General features: G+C 42.7%; 1 protein-coding gene across 10 annotated transcripts in view; it reads right to left on the minus strand.

The window, feature by feature from the left end:
* Positions 1-21,308, minus strand: part of slc8a1b (solute carrier family 8 member 1b) — a gene marked incomplete at its 3' end in the record, with an annotated part of 114,105 nt that extends 92,797 nt beyond the window's left edge. For all 10 annotated transcript variants that reach the window (XM_084561531.1, XM_084561532.1, XM_084561536.1 and 7 more), the window contains exons 1-3: positions 20,425-21,308; positions 17,758-17,922; positions 15,178-15,968 (exon numbers count right to left, since the gene is read on the minus strand). In XM_084561531.1, the coding sequence (XP_084417657.1) occupies positions 15,178-15,968; positions 17,758-17,922; positions 20,425-21,300 (1,832 nt within the window). In that variant the 5' untranslated portion in view covers positions 21,301-21,308. The remainder of the gene's footprint in view (positions 1-15,177; positions 15,969-17,757; positions 17,923-20,424) is intronic.
* Positions 21,309-21,311: the final 3 nt, after the last annotated feature.

Consider the following 21,311-nt stretch of genomic DNA (forward strand, 5'->3'; position numbering starts at 1 on the left):
ATATCAGAGGAGGCCATTAAACAAAAGATAGCTGTCTTTCTATGTTTCCAGTTTGTATGCTAAGCTAAGCTAACCTAACCAGATGCTGGCTTTATAGGGTGATATCAATGTTCCTGTCCAAGTCTCAAATTCCTTTAAGATTCACCTTTTTTGAAGTGTCTATGTATAGATTATAAGTTTAGGTTTACTGCTGTTTTTAAGGTTTAAATCAAATGTTTTGCAGCAGATGAAAGTGAAAGAAGCGAGGCCTCCTCTCTTTGTAAGGGCATATTATCTCTTTCTGGGACTGTGGAAGGGGCACGTCTTTGGTATTCAAGAGAAACAGTGGGCCAGAGTGGAAGGGAGCACCCGTCCACTGTTGGATGTGTCACAGCAATCCACATCTGTTGAGTCACGGTGTAACTGGGGTCACCAGACATTTTGGCGTGAATCCAACGCTTTCTTTGGCTCCTTTGTCCCTCACCCACCCTTAAACAAACACACTCACATCACTCGCCTCTTGTCCCACTTTGATCCTTTCACGGGTGCCGTTTATTAGATTGGAAACTGCAAACGCTCGTTCTCCAGTTCATCCAGACATTTTCGTTTTTTTTTGGATAAAGTTATGCAGTAGGTAGTTTGATGCCTGCATCAGCCAGATTGTGTTGTGTGCAGAGGGACAGGGAGAAGGAGAGAAAATCTGAGTCACACATGGATGCTGGTAGTGTGGGAAAAAAAAAAAAGCAGACTTACAGGTCTTTGCGACACGTCTAGAAGACAGAAAACATGCAGGTATAAAGAACAGGATGGGTAATCAAAGTTAGAGGCTAAGGTGTTCACGAGTGCTTGGAAAACTTTTGAAAAAGGACACGGAAGAGATAAAAAGGGCACCGTGACTGTCTGAGCCCGTGACTGAGCACCGAATCCAGACACTGTATCTGCCAAACTGGGACATCTAGTCATCATAGATTACGCAGAAAAATCATCTAGTGGCATCGCAAGGCTTTTTCACCATCTAGGAACATTACTTCTTAAACCGCAATCCAGGATTGATGTACAACATTTTCTACCAAGCCGTGAATGGGCTGCCGTTTTTATCCAAATGCCGACTGCATACATCCCCTAGAGGGGGTGGAAAGGCTTCAATTGCAAACAGGGGCTTTAAATCTGAAATGGTATCACAATGATTGAAGACACCTCACATTTTGGTTCCACGCAGCTTAAAAAAAGCTTCCTTCTCCTCTTTGTCTAATTCCCGGCTCGGGACTGAGATTTAATAGGTGAAATCAATCAAAGATCAGAGCCTGGATTCTCCTGATCAGGCCGTTTCAATGAGGGAGCACGTGGATGTAATATATTTAGAGCTTTGAACGCTACAGAAAGGGAGGGAGAGAGAAGGAGGTGAAAAAGAGAGACAGATGAATTGGTATCAGATCTCTGTAAGCCCAGGATTCTGCACACTGGAGCTTGTACAGATTAGCTCACACTGCAGCTGCTGCAGCAAGAGAGAGAGAGGCAGTGTGTGTGTGTGTGTGTGTGTGTGTGTCTGCGTGTGCTATGTCCAGTGCTGTACTTAACCAGGGGGCACTGTGTGTGTCTTTTCACTCCATGCAGCAAGCAGTGCAGCTATCAGAAGAGTAGAGGTTGTGTGTGTGTGTTTGTGTGACTATCCCCAGTGTGACTCCTATCAGATTCCAGCTAAGCTCCAGGCAAGACTCACTCTCTTGCATCAAATCCATTGCAGTGATATGGGCCACTAAGCACCACAAATCAGTTTAACTTCCACTTGGTTATCACAGCTCTCAGCTCTCACCCCGCCGTTTGTCCTCAGACATTCTTTGTTCACCTGAGTCACGCAGGATGTCGACATTTTCAATTTCTTCTCCGACTTTCTGTATCCACTGGAACATGTCACGGGGGATTTTTATCGGCGCAATGTTTACGAGGTGTAAAATCTGGTCTCGGCGTAGCATTGCTGGCTTTTCCACTCGCGATTCGCTGAGTGTGCGATCATGCAGGCTTCATGATATTTGCATACAAAGTACACGAGGCAGCAGAGAGTTGTAAGCTTTGCATTAGTTGTGCCACACATTTGGGAACAAAAACTTCAAAAGATATGATTTAGAAGTGACTCAGAATAGCAATGCATCTTTCATAAGAACTCCGCATAAGTAGGTTAATGATTCATTAAATTCAGAAGTGTTCATTTAAGCACTAATGTCAACATGAAACACTCAAGCAGGATCTACTTAAGGGATAGAAATATAAATGATTTGCAAAATGATAAAGGGTTTAACTGAATCATTCATTTAAAAAAATAAAATGAAAGCTGCATGTCACAGTTTATAATACTAACGGCTTCATATACAGCGTTCTCTATTGAGTGTGCAGACTGGCACTGCTCTGCATTTCTCTGCTCCTCTCATTATCACATCATTCCTGGAAAGGTTTCGGTAAAGAACAGAAACGCGACAGAAAAAGTCAGATGCTCCATGCTGAACTTATGTTAAAAATGTATTCTCTTAAGTCTCTGTGCCAGGATGTGCCTTCTTTTCCCCCAGCAACCACCGAATGAATATTCTTGCAAGTTCACATGTGGAGCTGTCCGTGACGACAGTCGACCTCTGCTGCCGGCACCTATGCGGAAGATTAATTGCTAAAAGAGCACCTCATCGATAGTTGTTGACAACACACCCGCCCACATTTTCCCAGCTCATTCAAGGGTTTGACCTGGAAACCTTCCAAATGCAAAGCCACTCCTTCGAAGCTGTAAGCCACTGGCAACACGTTCCATCACGGGGTTAGGGTTTGCTTTCCCACTCTGAATCTTTCTCATCAACTTTATACTTGATACCTAATTGCTTGCCTTGACAATCCTCCCATTTGCACTGTACATATGGTTGAAATATATATTTTGTGATTAACATGTGAATGCAATTTGATTTTCAACCCAATATTTGTCAGTGTTTTAAATGCATGGTGATCTTTCTACCTATCCTGTCTACCAAGTGGATAACACTGGGAGCCTCTCATTAGTACCCTGGTCTGCAGCCAAACACTGGACTCATCTACCAGATCTGTACCCATATTTGTCCAGTGTGGCCAAACATAGTCTGATCCTTTTTTGGAAAAGTTTCCCTTGTTGCTAACTGACCAAAACTATGCGGACTATGTTAATATGTCGTAAACAGAAAATGGTCGCACAGGGAGAATAACGGGGGGAGGCGAAAGGAAAGATCAGGAGAAATGCTTTCAGGGAGAGTTGAGAAGTGCTTCTACGTACTCCATCAACCTGGATGACTGGGGAATCTGCATAGACAAAGGGGGAGAAGTGTTTAAAGGCAGACAGAGCAGAATTCCAGCTAAGAGCTGTAATACATCAGCTATCATGTGTGATTATATTGCAGCAGATTTATCTGTACTGCTGGATCTCACAAAGAGGGAAACCAGATCTCCCATTATCACAATGAAGCACAAGAATGGGGAAAGTTAGAGATGGAGATTGTTATCCTCTGGGAACCATGAATGTTGGCACAAAATACCATGGCAATCCATTTAATAGTTGTTTAGTCAAGAACACCGCCCTCATGGCAGAACAAGAGGGGAAGTTAAGGGATTAACCAAGTCACTATCCTCTGTGGATCATGTCAATAGTTGTTGAGATACAGTATTGATGAGTTTGGACCAAAGTGTTGAATGGACAAGCTGAACATCTCTAGAGTAGCTGTTTTTAAGGCACCTTCACATGACAGAATCCAAACTGTCATTGTTCCAGCATGAGCATAATTATGTAAAGCAAATTAGAGGCCTGTCTTCACCATTGTATCGTCTGTTTATATGAGTGAATTCTTAATTTGACAACTATGCTAAAAAGAAATGGATATAATAACGGAAAGAAGATGGAGTGAGGAGGAGGAGGAGGAAGGATAACCGAGTTAAGAAACTGTAGTGGCTTTGTGGATTAGATGATTTTCCTCTTTGTTTCTCTCCCAATGGGGTCTTTCTTTCTGCTGTTAGCTTGCTCTCCATCCACGTTTTCCTCCCTCTGCTCCATTCTCTTCCCTATGGTCCTTCCTTTAATTCGTAAACTTTTTCTTTACATCCATTGATTTCTCTTCACCCTCTCTCTTTCTCTGTGCAGCACAACAAATACGCAGGAAAAAAAAGCGAGATGGAACGAGAGCCCCATCAGAGCGTGAAATGGTCTGAGCTTTTACTACAACTGGCAGCGTTTGACCGCATACTGCACCAGCCATTGCTGCGGTTACCCGCAGCAACGCTGCGCTAAAAGAATGGTACGCTGAAAGAAAGAGGAGGGAGAAAAAAGAACAACCAAAGCCGGTGTGTCCTGCATGCAGAGCAGGTGTTAATAGGCAAACTGGAAACATGCACTCACACAGACACACAGGAGTTTGATGGGAGAAAAGCCAATCCTGTCTTCCGGACTTTGTAAAAAGAAACACAAATAGGAATGAGCTGCACTACACTCTTAATCCAGACACACACAACTGCACACACAAATAGGTAGCGCAAGCATCCAGCTAAGACCTGAGTGCAGGCTCTCTCCTCATCAACCACAAGTCGTACCGCAGAAACTGAGATCCTATTTATGTGTTATTCTTTCAGTGAAGAGACTATTCCTCTATTTGGGATGTTCCCCTTGGCAAGTTTTTGTTTCCTTAACCCACATGGGCTACACACAGGGACTATATAACCCACAAATAACCAAACCTGAACATGACCCGAGCCAAAACCTCAACCTCAGGGAGCTGACAACGTTTCAGGTTTCAGGTAGCAGAGTTTAACACGTACAATTGAAATAGTACAGGGCATAAACAACAGTGACCCGTCTCACTTGATTGAACAGATTCCCTTGATTTCATGTACACACACAGACACGGATTTGGCAGCCATCCTGCCTCTGCGGTGTCTCTGTGACTAACGGGCAGGATAAATAACCTGGTGAGATCAGTTCCAATATCACAGGGCCCGCTCGCCAAAAAATTAACATCAGCATAATGCCATTAGCCTGCTCATAGTCATCCATTAAAACTACTTAGGGCAGACAGGCAGACAGGCCTGGGATCAGACCGGCGCTCGTATTGAAGCGCTTCAATCGTATAGATAAGCACCAAGCAAAGAGCTACAGGATGGACAGGGAGATCCTACAGGTTTAAATCCGGCCTCATCATCAAATTAGTCAACCGTGTACAGCATGTGGGGACAACGAAAGAAAGGCACTGTAAGTACAGAGACAGCTACCATTGTTAAAAACGATTTAGTCCTTTAGTACACAATATAAGATCCCCAAATATCAGAAACATTTTAACCTAACAGTTTAGAATTTCAAAGATAAAGTCCAGCAATAAATGAGTCGCATTTCTTGTCACTGTGTTGCAGATAATGGTACAGTAACATGAATCACAGCAGAATGGATCCTTGAAGTCTGCGCCGCACAGCGAGGGCCCACTTGCCACATTGTTTTAGGGAATATTTCATTAAGACTCACATCCGCCTCGACTGTAAAAACAGCACCGACACGCAGCGTATGCTCGTGTGATCAAACGGAGCCCCATCAGTCTTTGAAAAACCTGCCACTGAATTATACCCGCGGCCTGGTTTCCAGCAGTCCCGACTCGCTCTTCGTCTTAGATCCACAGCTCCCGGTGACAAAGTCGGATTTTAGAAATTAGCACAAATATCAGCAGGTTTAAGCGCGCGTACAAGTTTCAGGGTGTCAATTCCCAATTTATGCAGAGGGATTGTAAACCACACCAGTGCTGTGTGTGGATTTTTAATGGCATCACCTTTCTTTATGCAACTAAATGGGCCACATGGCAAACTTGTGAATATGACAGCGTTGCCTTAGCCAGAGGGACAAGGAGCAAACAGACGGAAGTTAGAGTAACCATATCTCTTGTAAATCAATAGCAGTTGGTGGCCCAGTGACATCCTTTCCTTAGAGTTATACCAGTTTCTTTTGAAATAACTGCAAAGACAAACTGCATCACTTCCTTTACCCTCGAGCTAGGAATTGTCCAACTGATGAACCGCGTGTGCTGCGACGCTTCAAGTACCTGTTCAGCAGCTATGAGCATCCTCATTTCATTATTGCAAAGTGACTCATGTCCTCTTGTGCGCGCTGATAGGTCGAAATCGCTAAATAGAAAGATTTAACACAATCAGAAGGCACATCTGGCAGCACCAAGAATAAATAATGAGAAACTACAGCTTCACATCTGGTCCCCTCCACTCTATCTCCTCACCCCAGACCACCTTCTTTCCCATCTTCTCGCTCTCATGTTTTTTTTATCACTCTTTTTGCTTTGCATCCCTTCCGTCTGTCTCTCTCACTCCATCCCAGCGGTTGCCAAGGCAATAGTGTTTTGTGGAGGCAGCTGGTCAGGGCTCATTTGTCAAGCCGCTGACCTGCCCTCCCTTCTCTTCTTTCTCCTGCTCTCTCTTCCTCTTTTTTTCCCTGTTATTGGTGTACTACAAAAAGACTGAAGAGGCTAATTGCCACGCTAGTATATCCCCAAAGAATCACATGGTACAACTGAGGATGGCATATTTCATAACTGTCCAGTTTTATGGTTTTGGGAGAGTCTGTGTAATTTCTTTCTGTTGTGCAGTTGACTGGCAGTAATTTAGTGATGCAAACAGTAAATAAAGCAGCTGCTTCTGCTTTCGCACAAAGATCTTGACATGGGACCTAAAAACATTAATCCCACGCTCCTTCATGAGAAATATTTTGGCAGCCGACCCTAGAAAAGAGCCGACTTCTGTGGAAGGTGAGGTAGGGAAATGCCAAAACATGATTTCAGTCTTGATACTCTCCTCTCTCATTTGCCTCCACATGTTTACTACACTTTCTCTTAACATTTGCTTCTTCCCACGACTGTAGCTACCTTTTTATTTATTATCCATTGTATCTGTTTAATGGGGCAAAAAGACATCCAAAAGGTTTGTAAAGACCAGAGGCCCAGACGCACCAAACCATTGTCAAAGAATTTCCGACAATGACTGCGATGTTGCCTGTGTCTGGACCGAACACGTGCACTTGAACACCCTGCGAAGAGTTCAGCCAATGGTCAGCTGGCACACGCTGTACGTTCTGCGCCTGCATCAAAGGAAATAACTTCAGTCTGTATTCGTGAATCAGAATTTGAAACCGGACGATCTATTATTGGCGAGGAGGCTAGGACGCTAGAAAGAGCTTCAAACTGCTGTAAGGAGCTCGCCTCACCTGAATAATGCTTATCAGCTGATGTAGAGTTTATTCACTCTAGATGATTATGTCGTTATGAAAATATTCTGTTTGCTTAGGTTCGTCATATTTGATTCCCTTCTCGTTCACTAAGCTGAACAGCCTACCAGAGAGCCTACTCTCTTCGGTCTGCTGCAGACTCAGCACCCTGACACAGCTAAAAAGACGCCGTTAGAAGTCCATCTAGTGGCTATGGTGCAGGACGCGCCACCAAAACTGGGACCACAGACGCAAACGGCTGACTGGCGGCTTGGTAAGTCAGAGCCCTTACGAAAGCATAAAGCACTTTTCATGGTTTCACCAAGAATATTGTCGCAATATTACTTAACCAATACATAATCATCAGAATAAGAGCTGATTTGTTTCAGTCAGTTGACTCCTCCAGTCGTTTAGGCAGTAAAAACAGTTGCTTCCCTGCTTTCAAATACATACACCCACAAACACACACACACACACAGTAACAGGTGTAAGTCTTCTGCCTAGAGAGGAGTTATTACAACGTACTCCGTAACATGAGAACACAACCCTCACACCTCATAAAGCACGGCCTGTGTGGGTTTGTGTGTCTGTGTGTATACGTAAGGTGGACAAATCTTCGAGGAGATTTTGTTTTAAAGTTCACTTCGTTGTTCAGCGCCAAAGAGGAATTTATTACAGCGAACCACAGACACTCCACAGGCGAAGCCAACACACACACACATTTAATCATCTGTCCTTTGTAACAGAAAAAAATGTAGTTCTCCCACAACACTTGTTATCTTCCTCTGCTAATTAATTCAGCGTTTTTTACTAATGATACTGCTGTCAGAGACAGGCGGAGTGTGTATGTGTGCGTGCATCTGACCTACAAACCTCATCAAGCCTCGTTACCACCTAATGCCTCACTGATACGAGTGTCTAAAGCAGCCTGTGTGTGTTGTTTCCTCTACGTGTATGTTTCCAGCCAAGTGGAGGATGTTTTTTATTTTTTTTTTTCCATGTCCCTTCATGACTACAGAACGAGGGATTAGTGCATCTGGACATCCTTGTAACTCGAAACTGACAATCTGACATTTACAGACACTTCATGCAATGCTTGGCCCGGCAGGGTGGAGGGTGTGAGCGGGGTTTCAGTTTCTCCCATTTTTTATTTTTTTTTTTTCACTGATGTCACATTTGACGAGTACAACATAAATGCCTTCCAGGCAAGACAGCGTGAAATTGTACGCCATTATCCCATACTGAAACAATTTTCCTGTCAGCCCCCTCACGTTGACTTGTTTTTCAGCTCATCTTTAAGGGTGGTCATCAAACACAGCTATAAACACTACTGCTGTCACCATAGCCTGGATGACAAATCATACAAACTAAGCTGATGACAACCTGGCATTAAGTAACAGCTGCTCAGTCGGTAAATCCAAGCCTAACAATATAAAATGCAATCTTGTTTAATGTTCCAAATAAATTACACTCAATTAAGCTTATTAACGTGGGAATCTGGAAGGTTTTCATTTAAAAAACCTCTGTTAAGTCACTATTGCTGAATGAGGTAAAGAAATGGTTGCTGTCAATGGCCTACTTTTGTGCTACAAATGCTATCGGATGGGATTAATGTTCCAAATAAATTTTTACTTCAGATGAGATTGCTGCCAACGCAAACCGAACACTTCTTACTGTGCAGCTTCACATTAAACTATTTATTTCTAGGGTTTATCATTTGGTAGTCACAGCAAAAGCAATGTGGGGTTTTTTCCTGCATTTTTGACAGCCAGTAAGTTTGAAATATTTCAGGAATGAACTGAAAAACGCGTAGCAGCCACATTGATCCTTTAGGTGAAGAGCTGCAGACGACAGGCTGCACACTTCCACCTTGTGGGCAAATTAACCAGCTCCTTTCACCGTGCCATGCCGTTCAGATGGAAAAGGCCAATTATACTGTAGTCTGACTTGTAAAAACAGTTCAACAGTTTGTTTTTTGCGCCCAGAATTCTGTGACCCGCCGTATAAATCTGCATTTCATGTTAGCCTGTTAGTAATACAGGGTTTGCCAAATAAGTCAGGACTGAAATGGAAGACAACATTCAAATTCAGCAGCGGCCTCTTAACTCTGGCTTAAAAACATGAAGGGTCGGGTCATTTACTTGGGCTAAATGTCCCTAATGTCACTAATATAAAAATATTTCTCCAGCAACTCAAACCAAGGCAGTCATAGGCTCTACTGGGAATCTACTGAGAATCTAAATCCTGATTAAATGAACCCTGGATGAAAAAAAAAAATTCAAAAATCAAAAATTCCACCTCCATTTGGCAATATTTTAAAAAAATAGCAAACATACAAACTCTTATGGAAAAATATATATACCACACATCCCACATCCCTATAGCTTCTGAGCATACATCTCAAAAGGCCAATCTGTGCTGGTTATTGGAGTGTGAAGTCCCAGTCTGCTCGCTGTGTGTGTAGGAGGGAGCCTAATTTGATTCTCAACCGTACCATGTTTCTCCACTGGCTGCTTGTTTATGGAAATTGCATAATTGGTTCTGTGTGTGTGTGTGTGAGATCCCTGTAGTCACTACCTAACAGGGTCAAAAAGTGTAAAAGTACATGTCAAAACCAAGATACAGCAATTCAAAAGCTTGGGTGACGTGGTTTTACGATTTGCATGGGCGTGAATGTGTGCGCAGCCAGTGCGCGTATGCATGTAGGCACATGTGTGAGCGGGCTCGTGGGCCTGAATCTGAGACTGTTTGTGTGCATCCACCTGCATGCTCCGTTTTCTCGGCTCTTTGACCTCAATGTGTGAAACAAGGCCTTGTTCTCCAGGTAACCGTGCTTCATTGACAACTAAAGAACCATGCAGTGCGGGTTCAATGTCAACTTTTGCACTGATCATTTGACAGGATAGTATGAGACTGAAAGCATTCAACCTGACTGTCCTCTTCACTGTCTAAAAATACTGTTTCAATGCAATGAGAAAAAAAGTCGGACTGCTGGCCCATTTTATGTTAAGTGGTCTGCTAATTCCATAAGGACAGCCCATAATGAAAATAGAGCTGCTGGAAGGTGCTCTGGATAAAGCTGCTCATCATATGTCAGGTATGATGACGGGAGTTTGTAGTAGTGGATTTACATGAGCAGTAAGATGAGTGAAAACCTTATTTTTACCAAAAAAAAAACACACATTTGCAGCAGGTGATGGACTTGTGAAGTGACACCGCATGTTTCCAGGAGTTCCTTGGAGTTAGGTGATGAAGTATTTTACTAAAAATATATCACATGACGTCTTAAGGCTGAGATGTTTGGAGAGTTTTAGTGGTTACAAGCATGGAATGTTCCTCCCTGATGGATCTACGCAGAACCGACGTCGTAGATTATCCAAACTGCAGAAAGAGGAGGAATTTTCGGCGCTTGTCGGACCGCTGACAGTAGCAGACAAGGAAATGAAGACCGATCAGACAAATCACAGCCGTTGCAGTCTGCGTGTGTGATTATATTTCTTGGGAGGTGCATGTCAGGCTACAGGGCTGTGCCATAATTATGATGTACCAAGGGTGCAGATCAGACGCAGAAGTCTCTTGCTGCTTAGGACGTGCAAGTAGTATTTAAGGCTGCATTAATTGCAATAATAATACTTGTAATTGCTGCAGTTAGTCAGTGCAGGGCTAACGGTAGATACAGTGATAGCGGTAATACCTGTGACACTAGCGACTGCAGGTACTGTATAAAGTAATAAACATAGCAGTGAATTTGCCCCTTAATTCTTTTTTTTGAACAGCGGCAGCCAGACAAACACACACATGCAAGGCTGAGCTGATATAGAGGCTTTTACCTGAATTCTGGTTGTTGTCTTTGTGTTCTTCCCATTACTCGTTCTTTCTTGCACACAAACACAAACGCACCTTTCCGTCTTTCAGCAAACACACCAGACAAGCCTTCACAAACTATTCTGGAGACAAATGGGCACACAGGGCCTCTTACAGACCGAGAGAAGGTGAGACATAAGGCAATAGAACAGAAAGTAAAATTGGGGGGGGAAACGTGGTAATGGTAAGTAAGGACATTCTACAAAAACTTCACAAGCACTAAAACTTTTCTCCTTCGCCCTCCCCTCCCCTCTGCCCATTCCACCGTTCTCTCCCCTCCCTCCTCCCTTTGCCGCCTCCATTCACACTCGTTCGCAGTGCCCTCTCTCTCTCTCTATCCATGTCTTCTATCAGAGAAAACAGAATCAGGGTAAAGTCAGCCTGGAGGCAGTCCTATTTAGATCAGCTATTTTGTAATTCCTTTTTTCTGCTACAAAAACGTTCCTAGCTTTCCCCCAGAGGGACATATCGGGACCCCGGCAGCTCGTTCATGGCTTACACGGTGTGTTTCTACGGGAATGCATGTTTTCTAAAATCATGGGACTGGCGTTGCAAATTAATTTAGACTAAGGCGTGCTTATTCTGTGAATATTCTCCTATGCACCTGTCCCTTAATGAGTTTTTGTTTTTGTTTTTTTTGCTTGCAACTGCACATGCAGGTTTCTGGCCTGCTTTCCACCATTGCTATTTTTAACTCATCCCATCACATTCAAGGTGTGAAACTCTATCCAGAAGACAAGATACAGTCCAGCATTGTCCTTGTTGTGTGCGTACCGGCTATGCGCCTCTGCAGCCTGGAAACAAATGTGTTACTTTACAGTTCAACAGACAAAAACAAATATGTCCTCATGATCTCGACAGCAAACCGACTGTCTCGGTGTGTTAATGCAGACCACTGTAAAAATTAAATAGTTTTCTGTGCGTTTTATTTCGTTAGTTGGTGGTAACAAGGTCAGCGCAGTTGAAATAAGCCACTGTTTTTATACACAGAAGTATCACATTTTCTTAATTAATGTTTCTGCAGTTTTTTATTGTTATCTTTACAGCTAAAACTTATAGGTGACGAGTAATGCTGTGTGACTGTCTAAGACTACATATCTGTAATTAACCCGGGATTCATTTTAAACCCCAGAATTCACATTTGTAACTACACCAATCACTGAAAATTAGAATAACAGACTCACAGACCTTTTCAAACAGATTTGTAGCAGCCTTTAACAAGTGTAATTTCCATGAGCCCCATTAGCAAGCCAAATGTCATGCCTCGTCTAATTGGGAGAATCCATGAATGTGTCAAAGTGTTGTGGTTAGGCCCAGACAGAGAGGGAATGAAGGCTGTGGACCGAAGTTTCTAGACCGAAGAGATGACAACTGGAAAACGTGAAAAAGAAGTTTACAGGAGCAGAGCACTGTCGAGTTTCATGGATATGCACATTTGCTTGTAGGTTTGCTACATTTTTGTTTTCAGAAAAACAACTGAAAGAAATGCTAAATGAGGGATCAGATTGAGTTACACAAGTCTCGGTCTATAGACTGCCCATTAAGCTTTTATGTCATGCATTAGACTGCTGTTAATTGAATAGCTGAATGAATGATTCATATAAAAATAATTTAGACAGTCAGAGATTAAGTGGTTGGAGCACTTCTGCGGTAATCATACTTTTTCTGCTTACAAAATGGCCTCTCCCTTCATAACTGATTTTTATATCAGCCACTGTGGTTTACAGTCATCCTGCATCTCCCCTGTGTCTTTTCCCTAAACAAACAAACACACATACACAGTAACCATGATAGCCGGAAGGACAGTCCATCATTTGATTTGGACAAAGTGTTATTAAAACCCACTTAGTCCTGACTGTAAGAGCTATACCAGCGGAAACTATGCAGTCTCTCACAGGCTAAAAAAGCCGACCCTGCAGACATCTGCTTCAGAGCTGACCAAAAACACCAGAGGCTGAGATACACACAGAGAGTTTAAGACTACTGTTACTAAGGCAGCATCTCTCTCATTCATTCAGCTTGACAGCACACTTAGTTTCATGTTATTACAACTCTTCTTCCATCCCACAAACAACCCGGACCTTTCCAAACAAGCAGCGTGGGCAAACCTTTGGTTTCCAAGGTGAACTACTGCAACTAACAACTGAAGCCTGCCAGCACAGAGCTCTACATCTCCTCCTGGTCACGTAGTCAAATCATCTAATTTTCATGAGACCAGAACAGCAGAAGTTCAGAGGACAAACCTAATCCCCACCCCAAAAGTCTTACAATGTGTTGACAAGAATCTCAGCAAAAAGTAAGCTAAAAATCCAAACTACAACCATGGAATTATAAACCAACATCTAATTTTAGATATAAAAGTACTGCAACGTCCAATTAAATATGTCTTTTAATATAGTTAATTCAGTATCAGTTGTTGACGTCATTCAAATTGCCATGGTGGTATACATTGATTGATAAGGCCCATGGGTCCCTACTGCTGCTGTGGATATTGAAAGAAGGGTTGAATAAATATGCATATAGACAATGTTCAGTGATGATTAATACAGCCAAAAAACTAAACCTCCAAAAGCTATGATGTTTATTTTTCTTCCTGCTCAAGATACCAACCCCCCTACGAGAAGACTTTGCTGCACACAGTGATTTGTGGCGACACTGTGAACACGCCCACCCAGCCATGAGCGTATATGTGTAAGTGGAGAGTGGGTGAGAAAACCAGCCCATCTTATTATTAATTGTTTAACAGAAAACAATAGTTAAGCATAGAACGGAGTGCTCCACCTCGTTGAGTGTTTTGTGAAAAACAGCGGTTTCCCTCACGGAGAACATCACTGTGTTACTGCACATGGGCGTACGTGAGTCCAGTTTAAGAGCAACTTGCAACCGTGAAAACAGCTTTTCGCCAGCTGCAGGGTACAACATATGAACAAAGACGAGGTCCGTAATAAACAAGATTCAAATGTACAAAAATTACAAGGACAATTTATTCACATGAAACTCCCAAATAAACACAAACATTATGTGTCACCAAAGGTACTGGACGTTTGAGTACATCAGCAACACGGACAAGTTCCTTTCACCACAATGATTTGTGTTTTTTTGCACTAATAGTTTTCACACTAGGAGGTTTAAATGACAAAAGAGGTTATGCTCAGTTTTGAAACCACAGAGGCCAACACTGTACAGACATTTGGCTGATTGGTGGAGTTAATTTCCCCCACAGGATGAAGCAGCAAAATCACTGAAATGCCTCCTGCCTGCTGAAATGTGGTCAAATAGCAATCACTGCCCTCACCATGAGTCACCATTAGATAATAAACGTTTGGCTGCAAACCGCTTTGAACAATGGCTGCATCATTTCACAGCAGGGATCCTTAAATTGAATCCCAAGACCTTTTTAACCAGGAAGGACAACTGGGGAAAAAACTGCCTGCGTGAGTGGTTGCTCTGGGATGTTCTCACATAGTACAAAACTACCTAAAAGGGCAACTGGAATTCTTTTGTGCATCCATATTAAGTTGACCAGATAGATGTTGGCTGATCCCCTGCGGTTTATTGAGTTCTTGTACAGTTTCCAGCAACCAGCTCCTCCTTGTTTTCCATTACATGTCTTGCTCAAAGAAACTTCAATACATCTCATTCAATTTCCATGTTCAAACCATCGACCATCCAACAAATAATCCAGTTTCCAACTTCTTGGCTCCTAGAACTCTAAACCTATTGTGCTGAGTGCAGCAATACAGAGTGTGGAAATCAATAAAACCCACAGAAGACTAAAACAGCAGCAGAGTTCAAAGAACACAGACTGAAGAGAATGAATGTGTCAAAGTAGAAAAAAAAAAGAGAGAAAAAAGGGGTGGGGGACTGTTGATTTTTTCAAATGCCCAGTGAGCAGTCCGCCTCGCCGCTCATCGTGACCACCACATCACACTAACACCTCCATGTTCTCACATCATCAGCAATAACATTTGCAACATTACACTGACAGAGCGAGAAAAGCAATCAAGAAAAACACGAAGTGAAGCTGATAATTATCTGCATCAAAATCAGTCAGGGTCATGAAATATTGAAAGATTCAAGTTACTCACAAAATCTCGTCGTTTTGAAATTCCAGGACGCCATGGATGTCTTCGAAGTCCTCTCCACCACCTCGTGCCGTTCCCTCCAACGTCTTGTATGGCAGCATGACAACGCCGCGAGCCCCCGACGTTCTCAGCACCTTCACCTCCATAGTGCCAACGCTCTCGCTCACATGGCATACAGGCTCCTCAAACGTAAAGATACCGGCATGGTCGTCATCAAAGATGGTAACAGTCGCTGTGGACGGTAAGCCAAGACAGGCCACTGAGTCCACGTGATTAGCTGACTCTCCTTCCTCGGGCTCCTCGCCTTCTGATGTCAACACCTTGACATTGGAGAGGTGAATCAAGAAGTTTTCATCCTCCTCAAAGATGTCATCATCAATGATCCCAACACGGATCTCCTTCATGGCCTCACCAGGCTTGAACACCACCACGCCCTCTGTGAACTCGTAGTCCGAGCCTGCGTTGGCTGTGCCGTCTTCTGTACGGTACTCCACAGAAATCGTCTTGCCCAGGTCGCCGCCGCGCCGCACCACGTTCACCGCCACGGTGCCACAGTTCTCTAGGCACTGGTAAGAACCGGGCTCAAAAAAGATCTTAGAGATGGGGTCGTTATCACCAGCATCAGAGCGAACCTCGTGCATGCTCACGGCCTTTCGCGCCTGATCGGCAGCATGTTTTTTCAGGATGTTGCCAGCACCTGTCATAAGCCGGGTGGCTTGGCATCGATAGAAAGCACGGCTCTTCTGCTGTTGGCTCAGAACTTGGTAGTTGGCAAGCTCAATGAGTTGTTCCACCTGGTAAGAAAAAAACAATGGCACAAAACATGTAAAATTTATCAGCTTTATTACTGGACTTTGTACACCAAAAAATCCTGACTCTCAGGCTGCAAGTAGAATTCTGTGAAAGTAATATGAGGAAAAACATTAGCTTTTTTACAATGACTATGTAAAAACATCTAGTGAGAGTAACTGAGTTAAAGAGCTTCTTCTATATTGTCGGTGTGGCACGTGGATTAATCCATAGAATTTAAAGTCGACTATTACGTGGTTTAAGTGGAGTCGACTTCGACTAGTCGCAGATGACGTCACTCATTAAAATACAGTAGAAAGTAAAGCTTTGGAAATCTATATCCTTGACCTGAATACATCCATATAGACCGTATATGGATATGCTGGGAACAGAATATAGCTGTGCATCATGTGCACAGCAAATATCTAGTCTAAAACAACTGCAACTTTGTTGTCTTTGTTACTGCACGGCGTTTGGCAAAGTTAATTGACTCTCGAAAGCTTGGACCGTATGCTAGCGTTAGCGAATGACTTTTCAGATAAGTGTGCATTGTAGTAGTACTTTTGTTGTATTTCAGGACTGACTTACATATTTTGCACGTCACTGTAGTAGGCTACATCTTTAGTGAAGTATTTCCACACACTTTGAACCGCTGTTAGTTTGCTGCAATGACCCACTGTGCTCCTCACCTGTCTCCTAGCAGGCGTCGGTGTTATTTGTCACGTGATCAGTGACTAGTCGACTCCCTGCTTAAAGCGTCACGGTACAGCAGTAAAGTCGACAAACGGACTAATCGGTTTTGAAATTGCATCTTTGTGACTTATCTAAGACTGTTTTTGGATGGTTCCAAAGACACTTTTTACACTGCACCTTTTGGTATTCACCTCTAGACAAATGTGAAATTCACTGCTGAATTTACTGCAAACACATGCTTATTTTTTAACTTCTGACATAAGTAGAGCCTGTCTGGATTCTATTTTGATGGAACGAATGCATCATATAGTTATTTTCTTTTATATATTTTTCTGTTTATGTTGTAGATAACTAGGCTCCTTGGAAATTAGCTAACTCCAACAGCTTCAGTGTCATATGACGGCCTTGAGACAGAGTAATAAAAGAAAAGACTATGCTATGCTATTCTTGCTAGCTAACATTTGCATGTAAACTTCCTGCAGCTGAAAAGACAGTAGTTTCAGATTTATTTGATCAAGGTCCAGTTCACATACAGTATAAATAAACAATGTAGTCTAAAAAAGGAGAACCAGTTTTGGAATCCATCTCCTATGAGCTGCAGATGTCTTGATGTCCAAATGTGCAGAAAAGCTTTAGCCTACTTGTTTGTGACAACTGGTTAAATTGCCTCGTTGTAAATCCATACAGAGCTGAGGGCGAAATAAGCTATTTAAGCGGACATACAGGTTGCATATATCGAAACAAGTAGGCACTATTAGTCATTCTGTGTCCACAATAAGTGTATGTAGCAGTGACACAAAGAGAGATTCCTATCTATTTTTCATGCCCAGGGATTGTCTATGCTTATTTCCATACTGACATTCTGTTTTAATGGCTAATTATTTTCCTTTGTAGCTTTCTTTTAAATTAACCTTTGTAGAATTAATCTGAGAAGTTGTGATGAGACCATAGCTGCATTCATCCCTGAGACAATGGGAGCAAATACACGGAGCATCATCTGCTGCTGATTATTTTGTCATTTCATTTCCTACACAAACGATATCACAAAGAAAAACAACCCCAACAGTGACAGCAGTAACAATAGATCCGCTTGCTACAAACCTCTTTGTCAGGGTGCTTCTGTTTGAGCTCCTTCAGGATCTTGGCCATGTCTCTCCGGGTCTCCTCCTCATCCAGGTCCTTCTCATCAAGATCCAAACCCAGTGGGCCATCCAGAAAGTCAACACCATGAGAGTTCAGCATCTTCCCATCCATCTCGATGTCCACCTTAAAATGGAGGCTCTTTAATCATTAATATGATTTGGTTTTTGTGGTGTTGCCATCAATCCTTACTAACATTAACTGTACATTTCATGATTTTATTCTAACATCCTAAAGCACCCTCACTGTTAATGACTCAAAACTCAGTTATGTGCAGTGTTGGGAACGTTACTTTAAAAAAGTAATTAGTTATAGTTACTCACTACTTGTTCCAAAAAGTAACTGAGTTAGTAACTGAATTACTCTATAATAAAAGTAACTCGTTACCAGGGAAAGTAACTATTTGCGTTACTGTTAAAAAAAAAAGTTGCTATATGTCAAAGAATTTGGATTTTTTTGAGCAGTTTTCACAAGTCAGTTGAAATGACTAGAACAGACAGGTGTTTGTACATAACTTTTGATATTTATATATATATTTTATAATTATATTTATATTAAATTTATTTTTATAATATTTATATTTCGGTAGGGTTTAGACGGCGAGCTATCGTCTGTGGTGGAGGTATCTGTGTTTTTGGCCACTAGCTTTGTAGATGCGTGTGTCGTTGTGAGATGCTTCATTAAATTAGAGTTGCTTGCAGCGGATGTCGAGAAAGTCTTTGCTCCTGGACATAATGTACACATTACATGCACGTTCCTCCCTTTGACCACAATTAATTTTTTTATTTATTGAAGTAGTGCTTATATCTCCACCTTGAAAATGCCAACTTTTCATCGGATTGCTCCTGACTCGCCGTCTCTGCTGCTTCATCGAATCTCTGTTTAGCTGTTGTGTGTGTGTGTGGCGCGTGTGCTGTCATGTGTGTAAAACCACTGGCTCTGATTGGCTACCATGAAACATGACTCTGCCTTAGCCAATCATAATCGCTTACCTCGTTATTAACCCACCTCCTCACTAGCGGTGAGCCAGGGGTGCGTTCGGATTACACAGTTTATTCAATCGATGTATAGTAACGCACCGCATTTAACGTCCAGTAACGACGAGAAAAGTAATTAGTTAGATTACCCCGTTACTGAAAAAATGACGGCGTTACCTAACGCCGTTACTTTAAACGGCGTTATTCCAAACACTGGTTATGTGACAATGTGGACATTGTGTCTAGAGTTTAGATTGAAAGGATTTGACTTAATTTAGGTGAACAGGACATACTTTTTGCTCAACATATTGCTTTAATCAATGTTAACTGAATGTTTATTGTACACGTGAACATGAGATGAACAAAGCATCAGATATTACTGTAATATGTCAGTCATCTCTATTTGAATGTCACTTTATTTTAGAGCCTGTTGTTCACTGAGACCGTGTTTTCCTTTGAGGATGATATTATTGACAAAATGTCTTTTAGTGCTTTAAACAAGATGGTAATTTAAAACTTCTTAATTATTAAGCCTCTTCTCTCAGGAACAGTGTTGAGTTTAATTCAGTGAATTTCTTTCACCAAGCGTTGAAAGAAAAGTGCTTTTCATGTACTAATGGAGCGCTGATTCCTCATAATTTAATCACAAAACTGCAAGCAATAATAACATGCGGATTCAGAAATTTGGAAGAAGAGACATTGAGCAGCTCTGAATTAACTCGGTGGTGAATGGGTGTACCACAATACTGAGCATTTAATTGTGTGCAGTGCTCTGCATCATCACACAAAGCATCAGATAATAGGCAAAACAGGATATTAAAGGTGACAATACTTAAAAAGTTATTTATATTTGTGTGTGCAGTAATAAATTTCACGGCATTAGGTTACCTTGGCAGCATTCCATTCAGTAATATAGATAATTGTTTCAGATAAACATTATTTATGAACTCACTTCCGCATACATAGAGCTCCTTATCTGTTCCACTGTATGTTTAGATGAGGGCAGCTTAATTAGTTTTTACAGGTCGGATGTTGTGTAGCAGATATTCCGTCAAGAAGGTTGAGCTCCCAGCACGACTGTTGGATTTTTTAGAAACTAATTTTAGCTTCGGAAATGCTGACCAGCAAGTTACCGTTGAAATCTGGGAACATGGGAGTACCACTGCAACTCTAACAGGGCAAGAAGTGAGCAGGCACGTGTTTAAGCAAGTTATAAACAAGAAGAAGTCACATTTTTTAAACGGGTTTGTAGATTAAACTGAAAGTGAGCTAACCTAAACCTGTGATGTGGATAGTACAGCTCACAACAATAACAACTCACTGGGCAGGACAAGAGTACATGCAGTATGGAAAGCATGGCTAAGGTCAAAGTTGGATCAGTGAGACATGCTGTAAACTAAGCTGAAGGTTTTGGCAATAGTTTTACCCCTAATATTTGGTCTTTCTGCCAAATAAGTTTGAAGCCTGTTTATCTTTCTACATAGTCTGGTTTCTTTTTTCTACAGTTCCCAGATCTGGGCAACTGCCTCTGTAAATGCAATGCCAAGGTGTAATAAAAGTCTTCTAAGCGTTATTGGAATATTAATCTTATTAGTGTTGATTGTAGTAGTGATAGCAGTAAAAGTAGGAGTGTTAATTCCTTTGAGCATACCTTTGACGGAAGTGGACGGTCACCCTCGGTCTCAATGATCATCCCACGCTGCTTGCCGGTGCGGTAGCGCTTGTACACATACTTGTAAAACAGCAGGCGGCGGTCGGCGATCCAGGCGAACACCACACAGATGGGGAAGAAGAAGAACGTGAGCAGGCCCTCCCACACCTGCACGACGCCAGGAGAGATCACTGACAGGATCAGGTAGAGCCAAATATAGGCGAAGATACTCCAGGTGGCCGTGACAAAGAAGACGCGAAGGTGCTTGACCTTCCTCGTCTCACCGTCGGGCACGACGTACACGCAGATTCCGATGATGACAAACATGTTGAATGCGGCAGAACCCACAATGGTGGAGGGGCCCAGTGTGCCAGCATGAAACCCATGACCAATGACTTCTATGACGGACAGGAGGATTTCAGGAGCCGAGGAGCCCAGTGCCATCAGGGTGAGATTGGAGACGGTCTCGTTCCAGATCCGGACAGTAGTGGTGGTGGTTTCGCCGTTGGGTTTCTTAATGGTGATCTCCTTTTCCTGCGACGTAATGACCTCTATTGATGCCATGAAACGGTCTGCGATGATTGACACACCCAGGAACATGTAGGCCAGAGCCACAAAGTATACCGTTGCACGGGCGACCTTGTCACCGAATGATGGATTTCGGGGCTCCCACACAGGTAGGATCACCCCCCTTTCGCACTGCTCGGGCTTGCTGCATTCAGTTTTATTGGTGGACACTGCCGAAACTGAGCCACCCAGGGTTGTGTCAGGGGGGGCGCCGGCCACAGAGGGATGGACCTTGAGGAGGAGAATCACAGCAACCACTGCTAGCCTCAGGGCAGGTGACAGAAGGGAGGAGCGACCCCGGCTGCCCATTTTTTCAAGAT

Source organism: Chelon labrosus, assembly GCF_963514085.1.
Source record: "Chelon labrosus genome assembly, chromosome: 15".
Lineage (NCBI taxonomy): Eukaryota > Metazoa > Chordata > Actinopteri > Mugiliformes > Mugilidae > Chelon > Chelon labrosus.